Raw genomic sequence first — 24,904 nt, forward strand, 5'->3', positions numbered from 1 at the left:
TGGAGGGGGTTTGGAGAATGGTTAGAAAGTGTGTGGATAAGGAAGAGGTTTCTTAATGAGTCCACCCAAAGTCCTTTTAGCCACAGAATAGAGGAGCATGACTGTTACCCACGGAATGCAGGACACCTACATTGTATTGTATAGGATACAATACAAATCCTATAGCAAAGATATATTATGTGCTGGTTTGAAATAAATACAAAACAGAGCTGGAAAATATTCATCAAAAGGCAAATTAAAATATTCAAGAGAATAGCACATACTGATCTCGCTTCCTTCTGAAAGACTTGGGGAACTTGGCCACTTCTACTTGGTTCATTTTGATGAGTAGTTAGTGAATGTGTGCCCCCACTTAGTTAACTGAGTACCAGCTATGTGTGAGGCTCTGTTCTGGGCACTGGAAAAGAAACATGAGCCAAACAAAAAATATATTCTGTGGAACTTACTACTATGAGCATGATGAGTAATAAATTAAAAATAAGCAAAATATTCAGCATAGTGTTCTCTCTTAGTCTGCTTGCCTTGTACCATGAAAAATATGCTGTCCTCTCGCTAACTTAATTCAAACTCATTTAACCTTTCTACATACAAATATATCAGCACAAGGGCTATGGAGAAGTTGGAAAAGGAGTCAGGTGACGTTTGAGTATAATCCGAGAGAATCTTGGGAGGCTGTAGAGATAGTTTTTAGAAGGAAAGAGATGTACCAGTGGCCTCAGATCTCTCTGTAGACCAACCCTGGTGCATCTTGAATTCTACTAGGATGTGTTTATTGACAGTGAGATATACTTCCTAACCAATACAGAGTCCTGACAAACTGAGAGTTGGCCCTTGTGTGGGACATAAAAACTTGTCTCAAACACTGAAGGATGGAGGGAATCTGGAGGTAATGTAGGCTGAAGAGAGCAGGAGGAATAACAGATAAGGTAGACCCCAGAAGAAAGAGCACTGTCTTCTCAGCGATGAGTTGCAGGTCTGCCCTGCTTTGACTGAGGCAGGCCTCTCAGTCACTGAGGGGAGGATACACTTGATCATAGAGGCTGCCGAGAAACTACTAAGGATAGTTGGCAGGGATATAGGCCAGTGGCAGAGACCAATTAGACCAGAATAAGCAAGGGGTGGAGCAGGGAAGCCATTTAAAGAGTGGTTTTTGCTATCCTGACATGAACTCATGAGCCGGGATGGAATCAGTGAGAACACTGGTATGTTTATGAAGAAGTGACACTTTATACAGAATGCATGGCAGCCCCTGGAAGGTGGGTAGAGCCGAAAGGTAAAGGCGAGGAGGAAGCTGCAATTGACACCGTGTAGTTCAGAGGCAGCAAGCAGGTGATGCTCTTCCAAGGCCAAGGACTCTGATCTAAAGATGGTGGTGTCATTGGGATCGTAGTCGACTCAAAGCTGTAGCCAGAGCTGGGACTTATGGCCTCTACTGAGTAACCCCAAAGTTTAAATCTGAGGAATAGGGAAGCATTGCCAACAACAGACATGAGTGCTTATAAGAGGGAGAGCCATTAGCTTTGTGGAGCTCGAAGATGTTTAAGCAGAAGTGTCCAGGTGACAGGCAGAACTGTGGGATAGGACATGGCTCTGCGCTCACTGCTCCATGATCTCGGCCAAGTCAGTGTAACCCATCAGATCTTCGGATTCCTCTGTTGTAGGGCGAAGATAGCTATTACTTACTGGTTATTATGAATTAGTTAACTGGTTAATTAATTTGCAAAAGGGCTTGAAACGGTGCCCAATTCAGGTGTTTAGTTGTTTGTCAAATAATATAAGCCAGATGCAATTTAAAGAAAAATAAAGTTTGGGGAAACCTAAAGGAAAATTTAATATTATTGATGCACGGATGGCTGGTCACAGAAGTCAAGAGCAAGATTTTGTGAAAAGGAAAAACAAAGTTGAATGACACAAAGCTACAGAGAAAGAGGAAGGCCCAGAGAGGCCAGCAAATGAGGAAGGGAAGCCTCTCAGCCCAGAGAAAAAGAGAGAAGATCAAGTATAGGGAACTGGAGAGGCAGTTAGCATGCACAGAGGAGACGTTTGGGTGCCTACTCCTGAGGTCTGCTGGTGAACTGTGAATTCGTAGGAGAGCAGAGGAAGCTATGGTTAGCTTCTCAGATAACACATTCTTGATGGTTTAAGTGACTGTTAAGGCAATGTGGAGTTATTTCTAAGTATGAATTCACAACGTAGATAACGGCGCTGGTGATCTAATGGTAATTAGGTTAATCTAAGCTCCACAGTAAGAGATTATACATTGAATATAGTATATTGTGAGGCAAGCTGTGAGATGTCATGATATTCTGACCAACTCAAATTTAAGTTTCCTTAATGGAAAAATCTGAAAATTTAAGATATTCTCATTACATTTTACTGGGTTTGTGTGCAAGCAAGTATATTTTTGTTCTGTATGGAAGTGTATGCCATTAACTTTTAGAAACCCAAGACAAGCCCATCTGTACGTGGACCAAAGGACCAAAGGTAAAAACGTTTCAAAGGATTATTTATCGTTCCCAGATTGAAGATGCACACACACACAAACAATTATTCTTTTAATATTTACCTATCCAAGTATTTCCCCATAGCTTCCATTGTAGTAAATATCTTTAGGAGACCTTGGGAAATCAGAAACAACAGATTTTTAAGCCTTCCAAAAAACTGACACTGGGACTGAACCCAGAACCTTGAGCATGCTAGGTCTCGCCATTGCTTTGTAGCTCAGGCAGGCCTTGAACTTGTGGTCCTTTTGCCTCAGCTTTCTGAGTAGCTGGGATTACAGGTTTGGATTACAAGTAGTAGTTGGTTTTGTTTATTAAAGACTTGTTTCCTTTCAGTCTGTGTTTATAGTCTCTGTATTGTTATGCCGAACACATTGTCTTATATGCTTAAAGGCATCGGTTTGGGGGAGGGGAAAGTTACCTAACCAGCTCTCAACTACCTACACAAAAGCAGGGGAAGAAGGCTGCCAAGAATAAATGACATATGGTCCGCAAGTATTTTAGTATCAGGTTACAAATTAAGTCGTAGTATACCAGTGCTGTCCAGTAAGAATGCAATGTGCCAGCAAATATGAGCCAAGGAAGTAATTCTTACATTTTCTTAATGCAAGCAACATTTTAACACAGGGAAAAACAAGCAGGTGAAATTATCTTTAATAATATGTTTCTTCACTCAACAGATTCCAAAGGATTTGTTTTTAACATGCAATTAATACAAAAATTAAGACATTTTGCATTATTTTTTTTTTCTGTACTGTCTTGGAAACCCAGTGTGTGTTTATTTTCCAACCCACCTCTCTTCAGACTAACCAAAAATTCAAGTGGTCAACAGCCACATGTGGCTTGTGGCTTCCATATCTAGACTCTGCAGCTTTGAACCAAAAATAATAGCCTTTTCGTATTTTCAAAGGCAAGTTGACAAGTAGAGACACACAGAGAGTTCATACAGCACAACTTGGACCAAACATAATACTTGAAATAGGCACAATCTCTCCCACTCTTGTCCTTTGGGGTTTTTTTATTTTTATTTTTTTTTCCAGATTTCTCCTATGTGTCAGGGCTGGTCTGGTTAGGTTTCTCCTTGTGAACTCAGTTGAGATATGGGTGAATCTAAACGCTGTGTATAGTGTTTCCCCAGGTTGTAAAAAAAAAAAAAATATGTACTCCTGGGATGGAGTCATTATAATAAAGTGTTCCATAAATGATAGTGCGCCTTCAGCTGGGGAACAAAAAGTTGACTGGTGTCCTAAGAGACTGCCCTTGAAAAAGAAAAGTTCCCAGGAATGGGGTCAACCCACCGGGAGGCCCCTCCAGACCCCGATGGCTGCTTTTGGATCCCGCCCTCGCTGCCCCAGTTGCCCTCCGGCTCCGGCCGCCGGCGTTTCCGGCCAGCGTTCCCGGTTCGCGCTCCGCAACCGCCGTGCCCGTCGGCCCCGGGTCAGCGGCGGGAAGCGCGCGCCAGCGGCCGGCGACTCTAAGCATCCGGAGCGCGGTTCGGCGCAGCGTCCACGCCCTCGCCGAGCGCTCGGTGCGTGCCAGGCCTGGCGGCGCCGCGGGCGGCAGTGCAGAGCCCTCCCCCGGAGTTGCGCGGCCAAGGTGGAAATACGGAAGTTTCCTCCGCGCGGCTGACAGATGAAGCTGGCGACGGACGCGCCGGGCGCTGCAGCGGCTGTGCGTTCGGGTCCCGTCCCTCCGCCTCCCTGCGAGCCCCGAGGTCGTGGAGCGGCGCGCCGGCCATGGCCACGCTACCGAGCGCCGAGCGCCGCGCCTTCGCGCTCAAGATCAACAGGTAAGACGGCACGGTTCCCGGCCAGACCGCGGCGGGGCGCGCGACTCCCCGTGGCGACGGCGGCGAGCGCACGGGGACTCAGCCTCGTCCTCTGTCACCCGTGCCGCTGCTCCGAGCAGCGATTCGCATCACCACCCCGACCCCGCGTGGCTCCCACCGTCCTGGCTGTTCTGACAGGTGGCCGGGCTGGGAGAGCGCAGCGCGCGCCGGGTTCGCGGGGCCGCGCGCCCGGACATGGCTTAATAAATTGTGTCTTCCTTACAGTCCGGAGAGAGAGGGGAAAGAAGCTAAGTGACTGAAATCAGCTCTGCTTTGAAGCAGATCCGTCCGTGGTCCAGGGTTAGGAATCTTTCAACCCCCTCTTTCCAGAAAACATCTTGGCTTCTTCTGATGGCCGCGCTATTTTTATACCTTGGTCCAAAAGGAGCCAGCCATGGAGTGGAAAAAATGATTTTTAAAAATTCTTCCTTTAAATAAGCAAAAGGGAATGAGCTGTAGTTGAGGTTTATAGCGCACCAGCAAAGCGAAGGACACAGGGACTTCCAATTTATAATCAGAGTTGCACATCTCTGTGAGTGGATCGCTCACAAAGTTCTCAGTTGATTTGACCGGCAGTGTTTCCTCCACTGAAAACTGCTGACAAGTATTCAGGGGGCATTTTGCCTTGACCTGGGAAATCTAGACTGCCTGGCTAACTGGCTAAATGATAATGTGGAAGGGCAGCGCAGCGCTCTGGAGGATTTCCAGGGTTGGTGTTTTTTTTTTTTTTTTTTTTTTAAAGCCTGTGGGAGGCTGGTCTTTGAGCTGCTAGTGAGTGAAGCTTGAGTCACAAGGACTCACCATCCTAGAATAGTGAGCAGTAAGGACTTCAGAGGGCCTATAGAACTTCACCGCGTAGTTGTGAACAAGATTTTTCACGCCCTTAACTGTTTCACCTGTCAAATTAGTTTAATTATTAATGTGGACTGTATACAAATGCTAAAGGGTGCGACTGAAAAGTCATTAATTATATCATAATTCATACTCTTCCTCTTTCTGTCCTCCGGCTTTTGTGGCTGTGGTGGGGCAGTAAGGGCTTAGGAGTTTTTGATGGCTGTCATCGTTGCCTAGCTGCTTCTCCTCACTTTGTCCCCACCATGAGAAAGATACAAGCCAGGAAACAAGGAACAAGGGCAGGGAGAGGTTAGGGATTCAGGAGGGGTGATACTGATCTGAAGTGACTGTCCGGCACCACACAAGCCTGGAGGTACTCTTGCAAGGAGCTATGGCGATGGTATAACCCAAGGGTCAAGGATTAAGGCCCTTAGCCAGATGTGGTGGACTTGCCTATAATTCCAGTCCTTGGGAGGCTGAGAGAAGAGGATCACAAGCTGAGTGCCAATCGAGGCTGCATACAGAGAAACAAAACAGAAGCAGCCATCAAAGCAAAACAGTGTGAGAGGAGACAGAGTGCCTCCAGAATAAATGCTAAATAGCTGTTAGCTGACATGTCAGTACCGTTGACTTCACCGTGGTCATTGTCGTCTCTAATATTATCAAATCTGAGATGATACTAGGGACCCTAAGAAGACAAAGTACAAAGGGCAGCTGAAGTTGGAGTATTTTCCAGGCAGAGGCCATTTGGGGCTGGGTATGGGGATGCCAGTGGCCACCTGCAGCTTTCTTGGGGGTTACGTCTCTCACGTGTGTAACCCTGTGCTGAGAATGCCAGACATACTCATTGGAGCAGAATGTTCCAAGAAGTACCCACTTAGGAAAGTAAAATATGTTTTCTAACCTTCTGGAAAGAGTGTAAATGGTACTTTTCTTTTTAAAAAAGAGTCCCCCACCCCTTGAAGCCACTTTGTGTATTGGGTGCAAGAATTACGCTAAGGGCTTGTCAGGAATAACTTTCAGAAGAGTAAGAATGTACTTAGTGTGGATGTTACGTTAAAACTGAATACTGACTTTCAGATGTGCTGTCACTCAGGACACTCAGTCGCCCTGGACAGAAGATGCGGTCAGCTTTAATTGTCCACTTGACACAATCCAGAGTCACCTCTGGGAAGAGAGTCAAAACTGATGGGTAGTCTACATCAGGTTTGCCTGTGGGCATGTCTCTGTTAGATGCTCTTTGTTGTTGAGGAAGACGTAGCCCTGTGTGGGCAATGCCTAAGCTTCGTAAGAGTGAAGAAAGCCGACTTGAGCAAGCCAGGGTGTGCATATGTGCCTTGGTCGTGGATACGGTTAGCTGCTCGAATCCCTGCTCTGACTTCCCCAAAATGATGGGTTATGACATGAAATTGTAAACCAAATAAACTCTTTCCTCCCCTAAACTGGAGCTGTGTTACCCTGGAAAGAGAAGCGAAACTAGAAAGAAGGGGAAAGTGAAGCTGGAGAGTAGTTGCACAAGGCTGTGTGATTTGTAAAGGCCATAGTCACCAAAGGCAGCCAGGACTACAGATGGCTCTTACATTGGCCTTCTGCATTAGGCCTATGCTATTTTGATCTACTGGTTTTAAGGATTTCCTTTAAAAGCAAAGAATTAACTTTAAAAAAGAAGTCACTTCAGTAACAGCATTGACAGTTCTGCTTCTGAGCAGGACCTAGTACGTAAACAAGGTGCTATTCTGCAATGTCAAACATGGAGCAATCTTTTACCTTACATGTGTGTCTATTGGTTTTTGAAATAGATCAGATTCCAAAAGTAAGACTGTGTTTAGGACTTTTAGTACACTTTCGTATCTTCATCATTCTGTTTAACAATGATATTCCTTAAGATAATTCATTTTCCTATTAATGTAATATTGTAATCTGACCTGCAATTACAGTTGCAAAGAGCTCAGCTCTGGGCCCCAGCCTCAACCAGGAATAAGCAGTGTCTTACATACAGTCAGTGAAAAAAATGTTCCCCACTGCATGCAAATTTCTGTGGCTTCCTGCAAGCAGCATTGCCCAGTGCAGGGCCAGCGCCAAAGTCAGAGGAAGTCGTAAATGCTGGCAGCAGCTGTCTCCCCATGATTGTTCTGGCTCTCTCTTCTGCTCTCATAACTGTATACTCCCATGCTAGAAATCATCAGGTAGGACAGCTAGGAGCATCTAGTGTAACTGTATCTCCCGTTGTCCTGTTGGATGGATACTTTGAAACATTTCTCTAGAACCCATAGCTCAGGGAGATAGAAGACAAGACTCTACCACTGAATTGTTCTGAGTTGGAATGTCTGGTAGGTTATATGCACTTGTCTTGATTTTAGTTTTTCCCTGATTGTGGTGAGGAAGAAAGACTAGATGTGAACTGGGTGATCACAATGTTTGTGTTCGCGATTTTAGGAACTGCTGTATCAGGTGTATCATCGTCCTTCAAGGAGCATTTCCTTGTTGATGAGCTCTTTGATGACTGGAATTTGCTGCTTTTGCAGATGCTGGGAATTATTTCTAATGGTGCAAAGATTCTCGATTTCTTTTTTTCTTTTTATACAGTGTTGGGTATTAAACCTAGGGCCGTAAGCATGCTAGGCAAATGTTTTAGCACTGAGCTGTATCTCAGCCCACATGTTTCTGCCAAACAGAATAGGTACAGAACTTGATCAACTGTGAGAGTAAAACAAGAGCTTTAGATAAATAAAGGGAATGCATCAACCATTGTGGAGGCATTAGTGACTCTCTGGACACCCAGGATTGAAATACATAGACCATAAGACTGACACTTTTATATTACTTACTCTATTAGTTAACTTCTCTGTGGCTGTGACAAAATATCAAGACCCAAAGCAACTTACATCCAGAAGGAAGAATTTAATTCGGCTTATGGTTCCAGAGTGAGAGTCCATAATGGGGGGAGGGGGTGGGGGAGGCATGGCAACAAGCTATCAGGGCAGGAAGCCGAGAGGTCACACGCTCCAAACAGAAACAACAATCTAGAAGTGGGGCAAGACTGTAAGCTTTCAAGCTTGCCCCAAGTGATAAGCTTCCTACAGCTAGTTTACACTACCTCCCTAACAGAGGATCAAGTGTTCAAATACTTAAGCTTACGGGGAGCATTTCTCATTCAAACTACCATACTTACTATGCAGCAGATATGGACCCAAATGTTTATATCATAACTCACTCACTTCTATGAATTAGGAACAATTGCTGTCTTCATTTATAAGTGGGGAACGGAACCCAGGCAAGTTATGCACGTTTTGATTTTATTTCACACAGCTAATTAAGGTCAGAACTGGGATTTACATTCAGGCAGTCTGTCGCCAGCATCCTGCCCTCTTACTCACTATATCATGCTGTGTCTTGGTTTTGTTTTAAAATAAAGAAGTAACGATATTTACTATCTATTAAGTATTGTGTCAGACAGCCAAGATTCCGGCACTGGTGAGGGAGGTGCTGCCTGGTCCCCATCCCTTAATGAGGAGATAGTGGCAGCTGATAGCTACTGGAGCAGGGAAAATCATTCTCTTTTGAGGTTGTTTCCCATACACTAGTGGGTGACCCCACACCCATGTACATGTGGGCAGCGCTAATTGGATTTAGTGCAATTAAAAAAGAAAGGCATGAAATGGGAGGGGGGACATGTTGAGGGGATATGGGGAGAGTTGGAGGCGGGAAATGAATGGATATGATCATATTTTATTGTATGTATGTGTAAAATTCTCACAAAGAAAATTATAATAAAGAAATGAGAGCAGTTGAAAATGCTTGTTATTGATTTGATGAGTGTAAATTGTACATATATTGAAATACCACATTGTACTCAATAGATCAGTAGTTATTATTTGTTAATAATTCAACTAAAACAATTAAAAATTAAGATTTTTCTAAAAAGAGAAAGACATGCCAATCAGATGACGTAGCTGGTAAAAGTGCTTGTCTGACAAATGTAGGAACCAACCCCCAATGGAGGGTCAGAACTGATTCCCCAAGGTCATCTTCTGACCTTTATACATTCATCATAGACATGCACCTGCATTCACATACGCACGCACACACACACACACACACACACACACACACACACACACACACACCATGCAACATGATAATCATACAATTAAAAAATATAAAGGTAGAATAAAACATAAGGCATACCACTCATCATTAGGATGACTTTTTTTTTTTATAGAAGATAAAGACAGGTGCTAAGAAAGAATAAAGTTGGGCTGGAGAGATGATGGCTCAGTGGTTAGGAGCACTGGTTGCTCCTCCAGAGGTCCTGAGTTCAATTCCCAGCAACCACATGATGGTTCACAACCATCTCTAATGGGATCTGATGCCCTCTTTTGGTGTGTCTGAAACAGTGTACTCATATACATTAAATAAATAGATCTTTTATAAAAAAAGAAAGAATAAAGTTACATAAAGGTTTAATTCAAGAATGACCCCAAGGTACCAAAAACCTGTATTTAAAGCTATTTGGGAGGCTGAGGCAGGAGGATCACAAGACCAAATTTAGCCTCTGCAGCTTGGACCCTGTCTCAGAATAAAATGTAAAAGGGGGGCTGGGGGTATGGCTCTTTGGCAGAGCACCTGTCCGGCATGTACCAAGCCCAGAGAGAGACAGAGATAGAGCTAGAGATAGACACAGAGAGAGAGACAGACAGAGAGGCAGACAGACAGGGACAGAGGGAGGTGGGATGGGGAGACAGCTCAGTGGTAAAGGATCCTGCTATACAAGCCCAATGACTTGCATTTGATGCCGAGAGCCCACATGGAGGTGGAAGGATAGTACTGACTCCATAAAGTTGTCCTCTGGTGTCATGCCTGCATCCTCACCCACACATACATATACACAATAATAATATTCAATAAAACAAAGTTTAAAGAAAAACAACGACTCAGGGCTGGAGAACTACTCAGCGGTTATCAGCAAGGACCTGTCTGGCAGAGGACTCCTCACATGCATCTGTGAAGGCTGGTTTACTTCCCTATAGGCTAGCGGAGAGGAGACACAGCATCCTGTGCCTCCCCAGGGAGAGAGGCAGAGCTCAGAGACAAGGGCTCCTGTCTTAGCTCTCCACACAGAGCTAGAGAAGAGCTAGGATGATGTCACAAACCCCCTGGTTTGCATCTTTTTTAACAGGAGCATGAAAAGGCAGGAGGTAACTCTACTGGTCTTGCTGGAGGACCCTTAAGAAGCAGGGCCATTTGAGTCTTTTCCATAGCAAAGTTACTTAATAATATCTCAAAGAATTTTAATAAAGGTTGAAGCAAGAGAAATATCCTATTCCTGGCCCCATACGCATCCAAGCTTATATATAGCCCAGGCTGGCTTTGAACTCATGATGATCTCTATGCTTCATCTACCCATGTGCTTGGATTACAAGCATACATGGCTATAGCCAGCTTCCAGGTCTCTATTCTCACAGTATAGATTCATCATTGCAAAGAGCTCACATGTATGCATGCATGCACATGGGACCCAAGTGCAACTCAATGAAGTAATACCTTGGGGAGCAGAAAGGAGAACAGAAATTATAAGCAGAACAGAAGACACTGTGTGAGCATCTGCACAAGCTGTGCATGAAGAACAGAGGACAACTTTTGGGAGTCAGTTCTCATCTTCCCTGCTCAGGCAGGCTCTCTTATTTCTGCCAGAGTGTATGGTAGGCTAGCTGGTTCATTAGCTTCTCCCGTGTCCACCTCCCATCTCACCACACAGTAAGAGTGCTGCGACAACAGATGTGCACCACTCCATCGAGCTTTTCCCTTGGGTTGCAGACATTTTGCTGAACTCGGATGATCAGGCTTGTGCAAGCAAGTGCTTTTACCTGCCGAGCCATCTCCCTGACCCACATTCCCTTGTAAAATTCAAAACCATCTCAATCAAAAGTACAGTAAAGTAAAAGTGCAAAGTATAGTAAGCAAAAAGGGGAAAAGCACCCACATTTCGACCACTCATAAATTAGTAATACCTGTTAACATTTGGACACACTTCCTTCTAATTTTTCAAAAACAAAATTGTCTTGTGCATGCTACATTGTAATTTTTAATATGTGTTGACAACCCTCCAAGTCAATTAACATGGGCCTATGTTATAAATAATGTGAAAGTATTATGGTTTACTAAAGTAGTTATTATTTGGGCGTCAAGGTAATTCCCAGTTTTGCAAAATAAATGTTAGAGCTTGAGGAAACAGTCTGAAGCATGTTTTCTGTGCTTCTGCAAATACCCCTGTATGCATTTCTAGTAGTAGAATTATTTGTTTAAAAAAATTAAGGTTCTTTTTAGTTTGGCTTTTGTGTGTGTGCGTGAATGTATGCATGTGTGTTCAGTGTATGTCTGTGTACTCACCCATATATTCATGCAGCAGCCAGAAGGACATTTGGTACGCTGTCGGTTCTCGGTTTGGGTTAGGCTGGCTGTCTAGCTGGGCTTACAGGAGCATGCAGTCATGCCGAGCTTTTTACCTATGTGGATGGCATCCCTGCTCAGGTCTTTATGGCCTTACCCAGCTTTCGTTCTTCATGTTTTTATCATGTTCACTTCTGGGACAGGCACATCACTTTCTGCTCCTGCCCCTGGCTCTGCAAATGCTCATTTCCTTGCATTCAAATCCCACTCTCCCCCAACCATTTACTATTTATTTAAAATTCATCATTCTTTAAAGTGTTTGTTTGTTCATTTTTGACTCCTTGCCTTTTTTTTTTTTTCTTCTTTTTTCTTTTTTTCGGAGCTGGGGACTGAACCCAGGGCCTTGCACTTGCTAGGCAAGTGCTCTACCACTGAGCTAAATCCCCAACCCCGACTCCTTGCCTTTTTTAAGCCATGAAAACAGTCGTGTATGTCTTCCTTTTGCCTCAACTGCAACCAGAGATGATGCTCACTGTTCCTGGGTTTCCTTCCTATCACCTTATTCCTTGAATAATGGTTTGTTTGCTTGTTTTTGTTTTTTCTTTGTGTAACAGTTTAATTCAGTCAAGGCCTCTTTGAGTATATACCAACCTTTTTAAATAAAATTCTATCACAAAGTAAGATTTCAAATCACATGATGGATTATGTTTTCCTGGGGATGAGTGAATAGAAAATGTGAGATTTTTTTTTCATGTTTTTGTGTGCCTTTTCCTGTGGAGTTGGAATTTGGGACAAAACATGTCTCTCTGCTTAGAAACCTCGCAAAGCTTCCTGGCTTCCTCTCTGATTGTTCTCTCGAAACACAGGTAAAACTTACTGTAGCCCAACTACAACTAGAGTAAGAAATGCAGAACTGTAATCAACCCCAATCTCTTCCTCCCTCCTTTTCTTTTGTTGATTTTGCATATGTATGTGTGATGAATATGAACATGCATATGAACATGTTGTGTTCACATGTGTGTGGGTACATGTGTATATGTATGTGTGTGAATGGATGTGCACTGTGTGTGGAGTCTGCGTTGACCTCAGGTGTCAACCTTCCTTGGTCACGTTCTCTCACTAAACCCCAAACATGTCATTTTAGCTAGCCTTGTGTATTAGTCAGGTTCTCTAGAGTCACAGAACTTATGCAATGTCTTTCTGTATTGAGGGAATTTATCATGATGACTTACAGTCTGTAGTCCGACTCCCCAGCAGTGGTCAGCTGTGAACGGGAAGTCCAAGAACCTAGGAGTTGCTCAGTCCCACAAGGCTGGTTCACCTGGTCTTCTATAGAAGTGGATTCCAATAGATGTGCGGGCAAGTAAATGCAAGTGGTGAAGAAGAGAGCATCTTCCTTCTTCCAATGTCCTTATGTCAGTCTCCAGCAGAAGATGTGTAGATTAAAGGTGTGCAGCACCACACAGGGATCTGGGACTTGTTTTGTCCTAGGCTGACCTTGAACTCAGAGATCTCCTTGCCTTTGTCTCCTGGGATTAAAGGTATGTTCTACCTGGCCTGGACCTAAGCTTTTCATAGCTATTATGCATAAAAATCAACATGCCAAGATCCAGGTCAGAAACTTGTGTCTTCTAGCCTCAAGATCTGGATCACAGGTGAGCCCTCCAATTCTGGATTGTAGTTCATTCCAGATATACTCAAGTTGACAACCAGGAATAGCCATTACATCTGGCTAGCCACCTTGCCCTAGGGGTTCCTTGTCTCTGCCTTCCACACATTGGCATTATAGAAAGGTAATGAGACACGCCTGGTCACTACTTGAGTCCTGGCTGTTCTCCTCACCCTTGCATGGCAACCCATTGAACCACCTTCCCAGACTCCTTCTTCCACTCCCTTCCATTCTCTCCTCCTCTCTTTCTCCCTTTCTCCCTCCCTCCTTCCTTCCATCTTTTACATCTCTATTTTTGATGTCTTTATGTATGTATGTATGTATGTATGTATGTATGTATGTATGTTACTCAAGTGCCATGGTCCATGTGTAGAGGTCAGAGGATCACCATGTGGGTTCTAGGGAATCAAATATCAGACTTGGCAGCAAAGGCTTTTACCAGCTGGGCCATCTTTCTCTTGTCTCTTGATTAAAAGAAAAGGGTTCTTGCTGCAGACCCAGGATTTCCCTGGCTAAACACTTCCTACCAGGGACACTCCTGGGCCCTAGGAGCCACAGAGTCTAAGACAAAGGTAGACCATTTTTTGTTATGCTCCCTGTCTTCTGTTCCAATCTCTCTAGACTCTAGACTGACTTCTAGCTCTACTGCAGAAGAAGCTCTAATGCCTGCAAGAGCCATTTCTCCCACCCAGCCTCCACGCCCTAGGGACTCACCCTCTTCCAGACCCTGACTGCTCTAGCTCTTTCTTGCTGCCCATCTCAGCCCTTCTTCCTAGCCCATTTCCATGTGGTGTCATTGACTGACCTGCAGGTTCACTGTACTAGGAACTTCATAGCCAATATACTGACTGCATAGTATCCAGAGTAGGCCACAGTAACCAAAGAGTGGAACACCCATTCTGCAAAGACAAGGCCAGATGTGTACACCTAAAATATCATAACTCTAGGTACCTAAATCCAAGTGCAAAGTCACCAACATGAACAGCCTAGACAATACCCTCCAGAAGCCAGTAAGCCCACTGCAGTAAGCCCAGAGAAATGGAATTCAGCGGAAGTATGAGACAAGGACTTCAGAGCAGCAATTCTGAATATCTTCAGTAAACTTAAAGAGAATATGAACAAATTAATGAAGAAAGACCATTAAAACAGGAGCAGTTCTTTGAAAGACATGTTACAAGACGTGGAAATGAGAATTTCAGGTCTTGAAGACAAGGTAGAAGAGAGAACTAGTGCAATCAGAGAAAGTGTTCAATCTAAAAAAAAAAAAAATCAGACACAAGACATGAAGGAAATTTAGGACACTATAAGATGACCAAATCTACAAATAATAGGGATAGAGGAAGAAGAAAAAGAAACTTAGATCAAAAGCATAGAAAATAAAATCATGAAATCATGGAAGAAAATTTCCCTAAATGCCTCCTATCAAGGTACAAGTGTACAGAACACCAAATAGACAGGGCTAGAAAAGAAATTCCCTGTGACATAGTAATCAAGACATTAAATGCACAGAACAAAGAGAGGATAGTAAAAGCTGCAAGGAGAAAAGTGACTTAAGTGACATGTAAAGGCTGTTCCAAGAGAATAACACCTGACTTCTCATTGGAGACTCTAAAAGCCAGAAGGGCCTGGACGGATGTTCTACAAGCTCTAAGAGACCTCAGATGGCAGCCCAGACTAGTATACCCAGCAAAACTTCCAGCCCCTTTCCTTTCAGATGGAGAAAGAAAAACATTACAGGATAAAAACCAAATTTAAGTAATTTCTACTAACCCGGCTCTATAGAAGGCACTAAAAGGAAAACTTCAGCTGAGGAGGTTAACCACATCCGAGAAAATATAAGAATAAGGAATTCCAGACAAGAAAATCAAAAGTGGGGACTTACACCACAGCAACAAAATAACAGGAATAAGCAAAAACTGTTCATTCGTAACTCTCAATATTAATGATCTCAATTCCCCAGTGAAAGAACTAAAAAAATAAAATAAAATAAAATAAAATAAATGACCCAATTTAAAAGATGAGGTACGGAACTAAGCAAAGTTCTCAAAAGATGAAATAAAAATCACCAAGAAACTTAGAAATGTTCAACACCTCAGCCATCAGGGAAAATGTGAGTTATAACTGCTTTAAAGTTTATCTTACGCCATATAGAATGGCCAAGATCAATACCATAAATAATAGCACATGCTGGCCAGAGTGAGGGGAAAGGGAACACTAATCCATTGCTGGTGGGAGTGCACACTGGTGCAAACACTGTGGAAATCGGTGTGGCTGTCTTCAGGAAGCTGGGAATCCATCTACCTCAAAGTCTACTCTTGGACTCTACGCTCTACTGCAGACGCAGAGCTACTTGTTGACCCGGCCTCATTGCTTCCCTCTCCATAAGAGGCAGACGCTGCACACAGCAGAGATGGCCGTCGACAAGTGTGGTACGCTTATACTGTGGAGTGCTAGTCAGCAGTTAAGACAAATGAAATTCCTGGTAAACAGATGAAGCTAGAAGGGAAACATTTCAAGTGAGGTAACCTAGACCCGAAAGACTAATACTTAATGTTCTCTCTTACATGTAGGTGATAGCTTTTAAGCCTTCAAAATATGTGGTTTGAACAACCACAGAGGATAATTGCCTAGCAAGGCACTAGGTGGGAGGAGACGATCTCCCAAGGAAAGGGAAATAGAATATATTGTTATGGAGAGACAAAGTAGTAATTAGGACAGAAGGAATAGTAGGGAGGGGATGAGAGAGAAAGGTGAAGGAGAGAATATTAGACAGCTAACAACAGAGGCCATTGAAAAAACGTATAGAAACCCACTACTGAAGATTTCTAAAATATATGCGTCTGTGAAAGAAACGTGAATGGAGTCATCAAATAACAACTATGATTTTCAGACACACATGAACTTACAGAGATCGTGACAGCTCACACAGGATCAAGACATCCTAAGTCTCAGCACTGAGAGGGGAAAGTGGACACAGGTCCTCACTCCTAACCAAGAAGGTAGCTACAGTTGATATCTGCTGGCAGACTAAAAACTCAGTTTTCTCCAGTGGAGTCTCTTAGGTATAGTAACTATACATGCAGGCAGGCCAGCAGTACTGGGTTAATCCAACAGGTACTCAATGGTATTTTTGTGGACTTTTTGTTTCATTCTACTTTGTTTGGACATTTTTTTCCCCTCCGTCTTTATTAACTTGGCTATTTCTTTTTTTTCCAGAGCTGGGAACCGAACCCAGGGCCTTGCACTTGCTAGGCAAGCGCTCTACCACTGAGCTAAATCCCCAACCCCAACTTGGCTATTTCTTATTTACATTTCAATTGTTATTCCCTTTCCCAGTTTCCAGGCCAACATCCCCCAGCCCCTCCCCTTCCCCTTCTTGATGGGTGTTCCCTTCCCCATCCTCCCCCCATTGCCGCCCTCCCCCCAACAATCACGTTCACTGGGGGTTCAGTCTTGGCAAGACCAAGGGCTTCCCCTTCCACTGGTGCTCTTACTAGGATATTCATTGCTACCTATGAGCTTGGAGCCCAGGATAAGTCCATGTATAGTCTTTAGGTAGTGGCTTAGTCCCTGGAAGCTCTGGTTGCTTGACATTGTTGTACATATGGGGTCTCGAGCCCCTTCAAGCTCTTCCAGTTGTTTGGACATTTTTAAATCTTTTGGTCTTTTGTTTGTTTGCTTGCTTTTATTTGGGGGTCGTGTTTTTTTGTTTTTTTGTTTTTTGTTTTTTTTTGAAAGATGAGAGCAAACTTGAATGGGTAGGGAAGTGGGGAAGATCTTGGAGGAATCGTCAGAGAGGAAAACATGATCAAAATATATTGTTTGAAAAGAAATTTTTAAATTCGTCTTGTGATTCCTAAGCCAACCAGTCTGGTGTTTTATACATTATTTCATTCATTCGTTCATTCATTCCATGTACAGGGTGTGTTATATTTTGAGTTCTGTGCGAGACTCTGAAAATATGAATCAAAATGATTCATTGGCCTTGCCTTCGGTGATCATGGAAGCTAACCAAAATGAAGCCAGAGGAGGAGGGAGCCTCTCTTGACTTTTGGCCTTTGTCCTGGCCATGCTGTGCCTACAGAAGGGCCAGTGTCAGGCTCATGGCCCTGGGGATGCATTACCCAAAACATTTCTGGAAATCCTTTCAGAAATCCTTGCAGAGATCAGAGAACACTGCGTCTTAACGACAAGCTCAGTGTACGAGAGCACTTTGCTCACAGGGAGAATGGGCTCTTTTTTTTTTTAAAGTGTTCAAAAACATAGAAAGTACAGATAATTTTGTACCAAATATTTGAGAGTCCTCTGGATGTAAATGAATAGTTGGCAGCATCAGCCTCTTACTGCTTCTGCTTTGAGATTTTTAAGTTACAAAAAGGGAATGTTACTGAAAAATGAACTCTCTGTTCAGTTCCCTCACATGACTACTTTCAGGAGGTTGAGGGGTGTTTGTGTATGGTGTGTGTGTGTGTGTGTGTGTGTGTGTGTGTGTGTGTGTGTGTGTGTGTAGGAAAGCATGCATACTTATCCATAAGCAGTGTATTTTGTGTGATCACGAACATTCAAACAGACCTATTAAATTAGGTAGAACCAGCTTGTAATAAATATAAGAAATGGGGCTTGGGGATATAGGTCCATGGGAGCACCCTTGCTCATTTACATCTGAGCGAGGCCTTAGGTGCAATCAGGGGAGACAGCTATAAAGCCTTGGGTCTGTTTGGGGGTGCCTTCTCAAATCGTCCCAAGAACACATGCCAAAAGAAGTTCTGAAAGTGATGTCAGGAAGACAGGTTTATTGGAATAGCTTGCATGGTGCCACTCACGCGGGACCGTAAGGACCAGCAGTTGTTTATATAATATGTGCAGCCTAATAGTATTTTCCAACCAGTCCTCACCACTGTAGTCCGCTACTCATTTCCCAGAATGGCCAGGCAGGACACTTTGTAAAAAGCCTATTTTATTCCTCCCTCGGCTGCTGTACCACAAGATGCATTTAAGATATGTATCTAAAGTCACTGTCACATGTTTATTTCTGAGTCCATGTTTTTAAAAGCACAGAATGAAGATGTTTGTCTCCAAGCCTTGGGACTCAGAAAAACATGTCGATTAGCAAAGGGCATGTGTCTGCTCAGCAGTCTGTTTGGAAGCTTTGCTTGTGTAACGGAACCATCACCCCCGAGCTCTGGATGTCTGGTCTATCTGATGCACCACAGCTCACACCAGAGAAACTTAGAGGAATGAGCATGGGTACAAATGCTTTCTCCTAGGGATTCTTGCTGCCCTGCACTCCTGTGCTCCCCCCTCAGCATGTGCCTTTATTAGGCCACTGGAGATTATATATTATATATGTATATGCCAGTATATATATGTATGTGTATTTATGTGTGTATGTACACACACACACACACACACACACACACACACACACACACACTCACTCAGGTTTCTGATGTGTGAGCATATCATGAAGATGCTCAACTGGGCCCACATTGACTGGGGAGGCTGGAGTCCCGCAGGTTGAACAACCCTGTACTAATTTACACCTCAGTGAGTTTCCCTTCCTTATGTGAGTGGGGACATCTCAGGCTCAAAGTCCAACTGGGAAAGCAGCAGGTTATATCCTGCTAGTTACTATAGATGTCTCAGGCCTCTGTTGTAGTGTTTCCTCCTAGAAATGAGACTGTCCCCTTCCTTTTCTACTTTATCTACTACTATCATTCATTCCAAATCATTGTCACTCCCCACAGTATCTGTAGAAGGGCAACTGAACTGACCTATTCTGCAATCAAATTTATGTACTTGATACTTTCATTCAGATCAACAGATTTTTCTAGGCATTATGGGAAATTTAAAAACAAGACAACACATCTCTATGTGAGTCATATGATCAGTCAAGTTAACATAAATGGAACATTAGAGAATATAGACACTGTAGGACTGTGCGACTGGATGCAGGTTAAGGGTAGAATCCAGCATGGGAGAGGCTGTGGCTCTGAGGTGCAAGGACACATTTGCTTTGTTTTGTTTTGTTAAAGAACAATGGGGCTTTTATTGCTCATAATGCCTAGTGCCTGCATTCTTTTTTTTATTGGATGTTTTATGTATTTACATTTCAAATGTTATCCCCTTTCCCAGTTCCCTCCTATCCCATCCCCCCTCCTCTGCTTCTATGAGGATGCTCCCACTCCCACCTACTCACTCCCACCTCACCACCCTGGCATTCCCTACACTGGGGAAATGAGCCTTCACAGGACCAAGGGCTTCTCCTCCTATTGATGCCAGACAATGCCATCCTCTGCTACATATGTGGCTGGAGCCATGGGTCCCTCCATGTGTACTCATTGGTTGGTGGTTTAGTCCCTGGGAGCTCTGGTTGGTTGCCATTGTTGTTCTTCCTTTGGCATTGCAAACCCTTTCTCAAGTCCTTTCCCCGAACTCTTCCATTGGGGGCCCCGTGCTCAGTCTGATGGTTGACTGCGAGCGTCTTAATCTGTATTGGTGAGGCTCTGGTAGAGCCTCTCAGGAGGCATCCATATCAGGCTCCTGTGCAAGGACACATTTCTGAGGAGGTGAGGTGTCAGCCAACTCTGAAGGGCAGAGCTGTGGCGGACACTTGGAGCAGGTAAGGTGGGAAGGCTAGTGAGCAGTGTGAGAATGCACGGGGTGGGGGGGGATTCCTGAGCAGGGTGGGAAGACATTCTGGTGTGAAGAGATGTTTGGGATAAAGAAGGGGTCTGATTTATGGACATTGATAGGGAACAAGTGGGAATCGAGAAGCAGTTAAGTATACATTCTCTCCCTCATTTCTGCGTGCTGATTCGATGCCTGGCAGTGTTCTAAGATTGGATGGAATTGTGAATGGCCTAGGTTGGGCTCCTGTGTTAAAAGAAGAAATATTCCCAAGTGGAGACAATAGACAAAGCATTAACTAAACAAGGGTGTATCAGTTACTCTTCAAAGACATGAAAGGGCGTCTGAGGTATGGGCGCTTTAAACAGCATGCTTAGTATGTGAGAGCATCTCTGGGCGAGGTCAGGCAGGAGTCAGTACAGTGTGGAGGAAGCCAACAGGAGTGTGAAAGGAGTAAAGAGGAGCTGAGCAGGGATGAGAGGAAGCAGGTGGCAGCCCTAGAATCACAGAGAGGTCCTAGAGGCAGTAGAAGAAAGCTCAAGCATTAGAATGATGGAATAGAAGGAAGACGTGATTGACTTTTGTGTTTAAAAGATCAATGCAGGGCCTGGGAAGACGGGTCAGTGTGCAAAGCACTTGCTACACATGTGTGAGGACCGAAGTTCGGATCCCTAGTGAAAGCTACGTAGGCAGATGGTTCTCTCATAGTCACAGCCAGGAGGCAAAGACAGGAATCTCTGGAGCAAGCTGGCCAGCCAGTGTAGCAACCAGAGATCCCGCCTCAATTTATAATGTGTAGAGTGCACAAGAAATAAAAAGCACCCAGTGTCAACCTGTAGCCTCTAATTTTATTCACGAGCATCTACATCCATGAGTATGGGAATATGCATACGTATATGCACACACCTCACACGATCTTGGGACAAAAAAAATATCGTTCTACTACATAGAGAAACAAGAGACGGAAGCAAAGAGATGGGGGGGACATGGTATGGTATAGGTGCAGCTGATAGGGTAAGACCAGAGAACTGCTTGGAGGGAGAGAGAAGAGGTAGCTGGGGCTCTTTCTGAGAGGAGAATCAAAATATCTCCATAGTTGGAGGTATGGGTGTATATTGACGATGTTTTAACATTTATTTATGTTATGTATATGAGTACACTGTCGCTGTCTTCAGAAGAGGGCATCGGATTCCATTACAGATGGTTGTGAGCCACCATGTGGTTACTGGGATTTGAACTCAGGACCTCTGGAAGAGCAGTCAGTGCTCTTAATCGCTGAGCCATCTCTCCAGCCCTATACTGACATTTTTAAATAGAGATTAAAATGTCTGAACAGAAGTAGGTTTGCAGGATGATTAAAATTTGAATTGGGGATGAAAATTTAGCTGACATTTGTGGTCCTGTCACTTGGAACATGAAGATGGGAGAGTGAGGAGTTCAAGGTCAGCCTGGGCTACAGAAGCTGCCATTTGAAAAAAAAAAACAGAAGCCAATTGGGAACACATGAAGTCTAATACGTTTATTGACATTCTCTGCAGTATTTTTGTATCCAAGAGAGGTTATTACTGGATATGTTCATGTGAACATCTGTGTCGTGTATATTCACACTGATAAAGAAAAGAAAGTTTTAAAAAAGACCCTGACAACATTTTAAAAGGCCAGAAAGTTGTATCATGACATCGTTTTATTGAAATATAAGCATGTACATCTCTCTGTGGCAGTGACCAGATGAGAACACATGATGGGGGTAGGAAGATGTGTCATAAGTGTTGTCCATGGCAGATGAGGTTGTTCGAGGTTTTGACTTGTATTTGGGGCATGCAGAGATGGTGCTCTCAAGGGTTTCTTCAGAGCCTTGTGCATTTAATATCGTCAGGGTTCCTCTCTGGGCAAATGAGATAAAGGTGGTGTGGATACATTTATGAAATTTTAATTATTATTGTTTAAACTTAAAAGTTAGTTTTGAGAGGATGCGTTTGCATTTCTCGTATAGGGCTTTCCTTAAATAATCCTGCCCTGACCCATCCAGATGCATGTAAAGTACCCACAGGGAGGCTTGAGACACAGACTTGGGGTTTGAGACCTAAGTCATGGAAAATGTTGATTAGGAAGCCATCTTCGAGGTGGGAATAGGGACTGAAGGATGGATATATTTTGGGGGACCATTGATATGGCTCAGCAGCTAAAGGCACTTGCCACCAAATCTGAGGAAATGAGTTCAGTCTGTAGGAGTCACATGGTTGACAGAAGAAACGGGATCCTGCAAGTTTTCTGACTTTCACTCTCTGTCTCTCTGTCTCTCTGTCTCTCAGTCTCTGTCTCTCTGTCTCTGTCTCTTTGTCTCTCTCTCTCTCTCACACACACACACACACACACACACACACACACACACACACACACACACACACTACATTTTCTCCTGGAGATGTACAGTAAGAAATGAAAAAGAATGGACTCAGATACAGGAGTCGTACCAAAAGAGAACAGTGAAGAAGAGGAGGAGTGTGGCCAAGGTGTGGCAAGCTGGTACGTGACGTAGGAAAGGGAGCTGGTGCGGCCGTGTACAGCCAGGTGCCGGATTTCAAGGGTGAAGCAGGAGCATTGGCTTTGCCTTGTTGGTTGGTGGAATCTCCAGAGACAGCAGTTTTAGGAACTGTTCGAGGAAGTCAGGTCTCACAGGGTTAGAGGTTGAGTCAATGCAGAGGAAACAGAGGAAGCTGACAGAGGCCACTCCTTTTAAACATCTGCACAGACAGAAATGGGACAACGGTAACCAGAAACTCGAAGGAGTCTGCGACTTTACACAGAAAGAACACCACACAAGAAGGATATGCGAGATTGAGAAAAAGGTTCTTTAGTCCATTAAGTAACTAGGCGTGGATGAAGATGTTTAGAGTACTTGATGCTGGCCAGTGAGTAACAAATGCTAGCATTTGTACTAGCATCGAGGCTTTAAAAATCTAGTTGTTCACAGAATGCAGGGTCTCATTAGGGCATCTTCACATTAAGTACAATGATAGACATGGTGTTTTGGTCATATTTGTCTCCTCGTTACCCTCGCACCTTCTCTCTTCACTTTTGTTGATCCTCTTCCAAACCTCAAGAAGTCTTCCTCTGTTTCCCCCACCTCTGTCTCTCTTTCACACACCCATATTCTTCACATGAAAGAAAATATGCAATACTTGTCTTTCTTGTTCCAGTACACCCTTGTGTAACCCTCTCTTCGTTCCCTTCTTCCCACACAGCCCCCTTCTACTTTCATAGCATTGAGTTCCCACAGCAAGTAATAACATTCTTCTTACATAGGAGATTTTGAGACATGACACCTTCCTAGACAGCATTGCCTTTAAGAATGTGGTCCTCATTTTAGTTTTCTTATGTTTACATTTAACTGCCTGAGTCTGGAGAGATGGCTCAGTGGTTACGAACACTGGCTGCTCTCCCAGAGGACCTGGGTTTGATTGCCAGAACCCACATGACACCTCACAATCATCTAGGACTAAAATTCCAGTATATATCAATATGCTGACAGAACACCATGGTCAAGGCAACTTAGAAAAGGATGTATTTGATAGGGTTTGTGGTTGCAGAGGGTTAGGACCCATCATGGCAGAGCAAAGACACTGTGGCAAAACAGCTGAGAGCTCACATCTTGATTGGCAAGCAGGAGGCAGAGAGGACACTGGGAATGACACAAATCTTTAGAAACCTTAATGTCCAGTGACATGTCTCCCTCAACAAGGCCATACCTCCAAATCCTTCCCAAACAGTTCCACTGAGGAAACATATGAGCCTATGGAGGCCATTCTCGTTCAAACCACCACAGGATCCAATGTCCTCTTCTGCCCTTGGTGGGCACCAGGCATGGATGTTGCACACAGACGTACACAGAGGCAGAACACTCATAAGAGTAAATAAATCTTGAGAAAAAAAAAACAATAAATGTATGTTCCTATGTTTGAAGTAGAAAATGATGGTATTTTTTATTCTGATACACACTGTGAGTGTTCCACTGTCAAGAGATCTGACTTCTGGAACATGAAATCTTTGACTTAAAAAGAAGTCTTTTTGGATATAATCAAGTTACAGTTGTCTTGTGTTAGGCTAGGTCACAAGTCCCACCACTGGTATCCTGTGGGAAGAGACTCAAGAGTGTAGAGGCAGCCACTGGGATGACTGAGGCACAGTGGCTGTCCTTCCACAATCCAGGGAATATCAAGGATGCCAGACAGATGCTACCAGATGCAAGAAGTCTTCTCTGTGGCGCCTTCCCAGCAAGCATGGTCTGACTGACACCTTGTTTCGGCTGTTGGCCTCCAAAGCTGTGAGAAAATAGTGTCTGTCATTTTAGGTCCAGTTTGTGGTAAATTTCTGTGGCTACCCTGGGAGACTAATACATTCAAAAGTTTAGCAAGTTAAAACAACAGCTGTTTTTGCTTCTCCTGTTGCATCAGTTTGGCTGTTTGGGTCTGGCCAGCTGCATAGCTCTTCTACGGGTTTCAGTTGGGGGAGTTATGTCACAGCTATCTGGTGGCAGGGGTGAAGTAGGAAGATGGCCTCCTGCAGGAGTCCAGGGCCTTGATGATGACAGTTGGGAACTCCCACTCCCGGATATCTTGATCACACCTGGCTTCTTAGCAACTTTACAAGGGGCATGAGTACTCTAAGAGGACAGGTGGAGGCTTCTGTCTGGAGCTAAGCTTCAGTACTCTCGAGACTCAGGTAGGATGCTGCTACACGACGCTTGGCCCTTTTACTCTCTTATATGCTATGGGGGAGGTGATCCTGTCCCTGCCATCACATATGCTAAGAGGGGAGTGGATCCTGCCATGGCGACAACCTTCAGACTGTGTAAGCCTTACCTTTCCCTGTTCACCTCACAGTACCCATTTTATGGGCAGGAAGACTATGAATGGGTGGCACTGCCTCCCTCAAAGACACCAGTGAGTCACCCTTTGTGTGAAACTCTTTGGTCCATGGGAGACATCTTTGTGTCTGGAAGAACAAATCACAACTCTGCCTGGAGGCAGGTGAATGCATTTAATAACTTCG

General features: G+C 44.0%; 1 protein-coding gene and 1 long non-coding RNA gene across 3 annotated transcripts in view; both read left to right on the top strand.

The window, feature by feature from the left end:
* Positions 1 to 3,909: 3,909 nt before the first annotated feature.
* The window catches only part of Dock8 (dedicator of cytokinesis 8), a 193,363-nt gene continuing 172,368 nt past the window's right edge, over positions 3,910 to 24,904 (top strand). The window contains exon 1 of one of the 2 annotated variants that reach the window (XM_063271698.1): positions 3,910 to 4,290. In XM_063271698.1, the coding sequence (XP_063127768.1) occupies positions 4,238 to 4,290 (53 nt within the window). In that variant the 5' untranslated portion in view covers positions 3,910 to 4,237. The remainder of the gene's footprint in view (positions 4,291 to 24,904) is intronic. The other variant, NM_001037793.2, reaches the window with a different exon arrangement.
* On the top strand, positions 4,297 to 23,788 carry LOC134483983 (uncharacterized). The gene is made up of 2 exons (XR_010061231.1): positions 4,297 to 17,702; positions 17,733 to 23,788. It is a non-coding gene; the product is annotated as an uncharacterized LOC134483983 (long non-coding RNA).

The sequence above is a fragment of the Rattus norvegicus genome, chromosome 1 (genome assembly GCF_036323735.1).
Source record: "Rattus norvegicus strain BN/NHsdMcwi chromosome 1, GRCr8, whole genome shotgun sequence".
Classification (NCBI taxonomy): domain Eukaryota; kingdom Metazoa; phylum Chordata; class Mammalia; order Rodentia; family Muridae; genus Rattus; species Rattus norvegicus.